This window comes from Cyprinodon variegatus, unplaced genomic scaffold, assembly GCF_000732505.1.
Source record: "Cyprinodon variegatus isolate N-32 unplaced genomic scaffold, C_variegatus-1.0 Scaffold434, whole genome shotgun sequence".
NCBI classification, from domain to species: domain Eukaryota; kingdom Metazoa; phylum Chordata; class Actinopteri; order Cyprinodontiformes; family Cyprinodontidae; genus Cyprinodon; species Cyprinodon variegatus.
In genome coordinates, this window is record NW_015150887.1 from 420,825 (window position 1) to 428,331 (window position 7,507).

The 7,507-nt window shown below is 34.7% G+C and overlaps 1 protein-coding gene across 1 annotated transcript in view; it reads right to left on the bottom strand.

Moving 5' to 3' along the window:
- Positions 1-3,330: 3,330 nt before the first annotated feature.
- LOC107093593 (cadherin-related family member 5-like) overlaps positions 3,331-7,507 on the bottom strand; it is a 24,078-nt gene continuing 19,901 nt past the window's right edge. Inside the window, exons 13-14 of the mRNA XM_015388755.1 lie at positions 7,043-7,209; positions 3,331-3,974 (exon numbers count right to left, since the gene is read on the bottom strand). Coding sequence (XP_015244241.1) covers positions 3,444-3,974; positions 7,043-7,209 — 698 coding nt within the window. The 3' untranslated portion in view covers positions 3,331-3,443. The remainder of the gene's footprint in view (positions 3,975-7,042; positions 7,210-7,507) is intronic.

Genomic DNA, 7,507 nt, shown 5'->3' on the forward strand with positions numbered 1-7,507 from the left:
TTTTTTTTTTTTTTTTTTTTTTTTTTTTTTTTTTTTTTTTACTTTTTTGGAATTCATGTTCAATGGTATTAGCTTCTGTTGTTATGAGTATGGTGTTTTTTTTTTGCTTTAGATTAAACATCCCCACTAATTTTGCTGAACGGAACAAAAGTTTTTACTTGAATGTGGTGTTGCCTCATTAAGTCATTTTTCTCAGGCTTACTTGTTCGGTGTTAAAACTTGCTGCACTTTTTTATTGTACTGTGTCTTAGACTTTGATATTGTCTTTTCAAGGTAACTCCTGCAAATATGTATTTGTCTTATGTTCAGGGTTTTATATAATATACTGATAAAAAACGAGTAAACATTTGTAATTATTTCTGTGGTTAAAATATGTTAATTTTGTATTCCAGTAAAAATGGTTATTCCTTACAGACTTTGTCCTGTTGGTTATTTGTACCCCAATTCTGCTTCTGCCTGTTATTGGTTTCCATTTAGCTCTAATATAAAATGTGCATATAATGTATTAGAAAAGTCGGCACAGTTCAGTAAGAATAAAGACGGAACCAATAAACACCTTATTTAGGAAAAGAGTCTAAAATATAAAACGGATGTCAACCAGGCTTCTGAAATTCCTTTTATCCTTATGTGATGCTGAACCTGGTGGTGCAAGAGTTTGCTTCTTTCTTTCCAGGGTGAACGATATGAGGACTTCTAGTTTCATCCAGGTAATCAGGTAAGGTAAAAGGTGCTTACAAGGCAATATTAAATGTAATGCCAAGGTTACAGGTTAAATCTGCTTGGTTTACACATAGGAAATGGAGGTAAGATAGAATAAAATGAGGGGATGAATCTGTGAAGACCTTAATCCCCCAGAGCCAAGTGCTCATGCGTTAAGAACAGTGATTCCCAACCTAGTGGTCCACGAGGGTATTGCAAGGGGTACATAAACATATTTTTCTTAGGTAGTAAAATAAAATAGGGCTGGAATTTGTTCTGCTTTGTTAGGACCCAATAAAAAAAATCAAGCTTTTATTAACCAAAAAGTATGTTTTTTGGGTTTTTTTTTTTTTTTGCTAGTTCACCTTCAGCTGGGACGCACATCAAAACCAGGCAGATGAACAGACTGGATGTAGAGAACAGCCTGTGGATCACAGCTATAGGAGCTCATCAAAGCAGCTCAGGTGTCTTGATGAAAACAATGTAAAACTAATTAAGTCAGTCTGACAAATTTTTTTTTCTGTATATGTTAAATGTATTTATAAGAGAGTTAGTCAGAGGAGCTCCAGTTTTCTAAATACAGGTTTATTTTGATTCCTTACTAATTTCCAGGCAATACTAATACTAATTCTTTTATTTGAGATGTAAAGAATACAATGGTAAAAATGAAATGCTCAATTTAATAGATTTAGGAAAATAGTCTTTATTTTATAATTATTTATTGTTTATTAATACTTTTGACTGAGAGGGGAACTCATGGTACAAAAAATTGCCCAAGGGGTACACATGTCAAAAAAGGTTGTGAAACGCTGGTTTAGAGCAGGAGGAGACTGAGCTCATTAAATAATGTGATTATAAGACTCTTACAGGACTTGAACTGGTCCTACTGTTCAGGTGTAACGCTAAAATAACCCGTCATATTGCAGAGTGGAAAAATACCAGACAACATGAGATGGTTCTGCATTAGATAGACTGACCAGAGATATGGATGTTACAAGAGCACTGAAAACGACAACAGACTTGAAAGAAGGAATTTCAACTCATCATTGCTCTTCAAGAGCCAAATCAGGCTCTATGCTTATGAAGGCATGAAGTCAGTCAAAGCTTCAGTGATTGGTTATTAGGTTTTTCTTTCCAAAGACCGATCATCACTGTCCTACTGCATGGCAAGGAAAAATACTCACTGGTATTTAGGTCACATGCTTGAAAATGCTTAATATGGCCAGTACATTTCTGCAGTGTAAGTCCAATAATCCAAGTCAACTACTGTGTAGTCTTTCCTTATGCAGATATGTTTATATCTAAAGGAAACATATTCTGGGACGTTACAATTTTTCTCATGCTCTTTTGTTCTATGTACACTCTTTTTGTATTGTCTGCCTCCTCCCTTGGTGGGGGGTAGGATTTCCTGTGTCATCGGCTCTTCACAACCACTATTTAGCATTTTTCCTTTGGATGAACTTAACATGCAAAAGTGCACTCTCACAAATAACTACAGGTGCTTGGTTCCAGGTACTTAGAGATTCACTTCCATACAAAAAGCCCATATTCTTATCTTCAGCTACTTCAATATACATGTCAGATTAAATGATACTACTTTTACTTCAGCGATAGTATCAAGGTGTTACTTTATTGTATCTCTTATACTATATCCGTTGGTTGTGCTGTTCTTTTTACATCTCTTTGCAGGTGATGAAGCAGACTGAAGATGTTTTATCGTTATCTCCCTTTTGTCTCTAATCTTTTTTCTTTTTTTTCAGTTTTTCCTTTCCTGCTCTACTTGCATTGCAGTGTCCATATAATCTGTAACACTCCCTTCATGAATTATAATATAGCCATTTATATGCATAAATCAAGCGGAACACTATGGCGATAGCCGTACTGCTCAACTTGTGAAAGAAGAATCTCTTGGGCTCTCTTTTCGGCATCAAGACAATAATTCTTATTGCCACATTGCCAGACAGGACACTGTTGAGGTGTTGTATTTTTATATTTTTTTTTTTTATCTTTAATGGCCTCTTGCTTTAACTCTGCCCTTTGTATTTTATGTAAGCTATTGGAACCAGAGTTTCCCTAAAGGAGTAATCCCAAGGGATAAATAAGCCCAGTGTCTGTGTACCTACATCTCAATTTGGTTTGACCAAAGTTCAGACTTATAAATGTTTATAACTGCTTAGATGAGCTTAAATTTATTTCCATTCCTGTGATGTTTTTCTTTTTTCTTCTTCAAGATACGGGTTGCTGTTTAGGTTTTGTCTTACGTGTCTCTGAGTATTTCCTGCTTTTTGGAAATAATTTCACTCCTAGAACATTATGTTCATTCTTAAACTATAGATATTGACTTTGCTATGTTTTATTTTTTGTCAATACTAATCGATGTTTAGTTGAATATTTATTGCAGAGAGAAGTTACCATCACAAAAACTGTCAGAAAGCTTAAATAATAAGAATCACCTCAGCCTCAGTGCAGAATATAAGAATGTTTTAATCTGGTCATTCTACAACTGTTTCTGCAGATATCATTTTTGCACAAAAATAAACTCGATTATATTAATTTACAGGAAAGAAAAATATACTTTTCAAGCATGATAATCAACACTTTTTACATTTTAAAATCTGTCTTTAGCTGCTTTTGTAGATACTGAATCTCAGACTGAAAAGATTAACACTTTTATGTTTAAAAGCTAACTTCAGTTTTATTGTGGATTGTTTCTGTAATTACTGTACATAATCACCAGGACTTTGTCACAGATCAATATTAAATTCATTGTCACTCTCGGAATCATTTGCTGGATCATCAAACTTCACCCCAAGACCACTATCCAGGTCTGGGTCAGCAAAGAGAACCTTTGGCGATTTTCGCTGATTTGGCTTCTCATCTTCCTCATCACTTTCTTCATCTGCGTTTTCTGGTATGATGACTACTTCCTCCTTGGCGTTGGGATCAATGTCCTCTTTAAACCAGACAGACTTGTATCCCTCTTCCACTTTTCTTTCCTTAGTCAGGATAGGTTTCACCTCCTTTTCGTCGTCAGCCCTGTTTGAGCTGGTGTCGCTGGTGTCGTCAGGAAGTTGGTTGCGTAGTCCTGATGAAGTGCTTTGGATCTCGTCTTTGGGGGGAATGTTCCATAGCTGCACTGGAGGTTCTCTACTAGTTGTTATGCTTCTTCTCTCTGGACCACCAGAGCCCATGCTGCTTCTGTCATCATCGTCTTTTTGGAAAGCCTCATTGGTGTATTGAATTCCCTCTTTTTGCCCACTTGAACTTTGAGCCAGCTGTGCCAAAAAAAAAGACAAGAGTTTAGATCAGTTCATATTTTTCACATAATTTTATAAAATCTAGTGACTTGATTTTTTTCCCCATCCTTAACCATGAAGTAGTATATATTACATACTTTTTACATCAGAAAAGATTGAAAGGGTATCCCCTGAATTTAAAGGCAGTACTTATTTCCTCCTTTTTTCCATTCGGTGGCAATAAGTGAATAATAATCACCTAATACATGTTTAAAACAAATTAGTAATTTATGTGAATGGGGGCCAAATCAGGGAAGAAAAATATCAAGGGATGTTTGGAAAAATGATTCAAATATTCTTTGACAAATAGTGGCAAAGAATTGTTTGTTCCCACAGCAAAGTGAATAGCAAGTTGAAACGTTTAGATATTTAAATTGAAAAAATATATATACATATAAACAAGAATAAATGACTGAGGAGTGAGTGCAACCTAACATTCTAGGAAAAAAATAAGGACAATTATTAGGAATAACTTTCTCGTAGTAATAGAATGTACTACTGAGTAAAAGGATTTGAAAAAAACATTGGAAAATATACATCTTTGTAAATGCATAAAACCATCAGACCACAAGAATAAAGAAAAAAAAACATTATTAAAAGCATTGGCAACATAAAAGCCTGCAGAGTTTACTTAGAGTAGTGATAGTTTTAAAATTTAACAGCATTTGAATGGAAAGATCGGTAAATGTCCTCTTTTTGGAACCAGGGTCCAACTGTCTAACTCATTTTAATTCAGTTTATTTCTATAGCAACAAAGTGTCATCTCAAGGCACTTTACAGAGACAGTTCAGTCAAATCATTCAGACAGATTAGTTAAAAGTTTTCTATCTTGAACCTACCTTCTCCATACCTCATCCAAGGTAGTTATACTATTTACAATATTTATGCTGCTATAAGTTTGGGATACTGGAAGACATGAGGACCACTATTCAGAATTCTGCTTCACTCTGTCTCGTTTCTCCCATTCTGCAGTATTTGTCAGATCCTCCCATAACTTTATGCTCTCTCTGTGTTTTCTTGTCATAGTAGGTTCATCTGGTTATGTGCTCTCTTTCATCCTTTGACATGAGAGCTGGTTTAGTGCCTGTCTGCCTGAAAGGAGACTCCTGGGGAGCTAGTTAAGTTACTTTGTTAAATGTGTTTATTTCTATCTCTTTTAACTCCATCAGTTTGTAGACCTCATCTAGGATGAAGGATTAACCCCTTGTCCTAGATGAGGATTTAGTGATGGTAGACATGGCATTCTTTCAATCTTCAGCTAACACCCTCACAGAGCATACATGCTATTGTAGTTTTAATAAACCTGGAAAATTAGCCTGGTTCTTCTGGAGGGTTCGTCCCATTTAAGGGTTTTTTTTCTTCTCAACTGGGTTGCTGAAGAGTTAATGACAAAATGTAATAGAAAGTCGTCACTGCAAACTCATCCAGGAGAAGCATGTATAGCAAGTTAATGACTCAATGCAATCAACTGCTTTTCCTTGATATAAATTTTAACCAATATGACTGTATTGTCTCCATAAAGTGGCTTCAGATAAAACGTTGTGGATTGGCACTTTGTTAATCAAATGCCTTGGAATCCAGCTAATTACATCTAGTCATTGACTTTGCAGGATTAGCTCCTTCCTAGTAGATTAGGGTTTAGTGATGGTAGACATGGTTTGCATTGTGTATCCGAATCTGCAGCAATTACCCAGACTGAGCATTCCTGCTTTAATAAATTTGGAAATATCTCTAAAAAGTGTTTTTTCCCCCATGTTTTTAGAAAGATGTTGTGTGTAAAATCTAGAGGAAAATAGATTAATTCAAAACCATTTGAAATAAAGCAGAAAAACTAATTAAGAATAAAGTGCAGAGCTGTGATTACGTTTTGGATGCTCAGTATGTTGGATTGGTGCAAAGTTAATGACCTTATGCAATTAGCTTTCCATTAGCTATAGTATGTTTACATAGATATACAGTATGTATTGGGAATAAAGGGCCAACTTCAATATAAAGCATGATCAGAACATTACAATTGAGATGTAATGATTAAATTTAACTCAATATGAATTAAATTATATTCTGATTAAGAAGGCTTATTTATGGACAGCCTTACTCCATTCTGAGTGCTCAGAACAGTTGGAATCACATTTGTTTTGGGGTTTCTTCTGCATAGACAGAGGTCCAACTCTTCTTCTCTGATTGTTTTAGTCAAATCTGTGCAATTATCGAGAGCTTCTATTCTGAATGAGGCCTAGTGCAAGTTAAAAAGGCATGAACAGTGAACAACATAATAATCTGCTGAGCTTGTAGGTTTATCAGTTTAAATTCAAATTAAACTTTGCCTGCAGGGTCTGAAATACAAAATCAAATGTGTTACTGACATTGTTTTTTGACTAAATTGAAAATGTCTTTTTTGCACATGAAGGTAATCTGTTTTTATTGTAAATAGTTTCCAGTAATTTTGTTGTAAATTGGTGCAACATAAATAAATAGAATTAAAATTCCTTCTATTTTTACTATTTCCTCATGACATCCAGGGTTCATCATCAGTGCAGATCATTTAAAATCCATTGTTGTTCAACTTTTTCCACAATGTTTGGAGTACATTACTGGACTTGGAAGCTACAGATCTATAATTTGCCAAAAGAAATACCTTGCTTTTCAAATTTTACAAGTTGGTTTTTCATAACTTTCATGTGATATGATAAGCATGAAATTACTACTGGCTAAAAAATGTCTTGATCAAACAGTAGATATGACCATTAATAGATACACTGTAATGTTCAGATTTGTTTAAAATAGATTGTTCTTCGGGAGAACTTTGTTAACATTACAACTGAAAAAAATACTGGTGATATGATAGAAGGTCCCAGGTTTGATAAATTCTCTCTAGAATTAAGTTTGTCTGTAAAAATGTAGTTCTGAGGGTGGCCCAATTTCAAAATATCAAAACCCAATGTGGTAATCACAGAGCTGAACTAAGATGTCTGGTTCTTCCAGTTTCTTGTTGGCCTGCATTTTTCTTTTCTATTTATTTATTTTTGTTTGTTTACTTCTTTACTTACAGAGCTTCGAAACAAACTGGCTTCTTGAATCTTCTTCCAGGCTGCTTTTCCTTTCTGCATGCGATAAACAAGCAGCCCAATGACCAGCAGACAAAGAAACAAAAGGACCCCTAAGGTTGCTCCCAGCACAGCCATGTCCACCGACCTGAACCCACCGGATGGGGCCACTGGAACGACAGTTGCAAAGATAAGATACTTCAATAAACTTAGTTTTAATCAGTAAAAGTTAAATATTGTGTGATTACTTGTAAACCACATCTAAACAATTTATCGACTTATTATACTTGATTGGCAACTAAATAACTAAAACTAGTGTTCTGTGGTTGGTTTGCTTTCATATCTACAACTACACTGATTTTAACAAAGATTTATAATCGTTGTTAGGGCCTCTATGGCCCTGTATGTATGTATGTATGTATGTATGTATGTATGTGTATATATATATATATATATATATATATATAT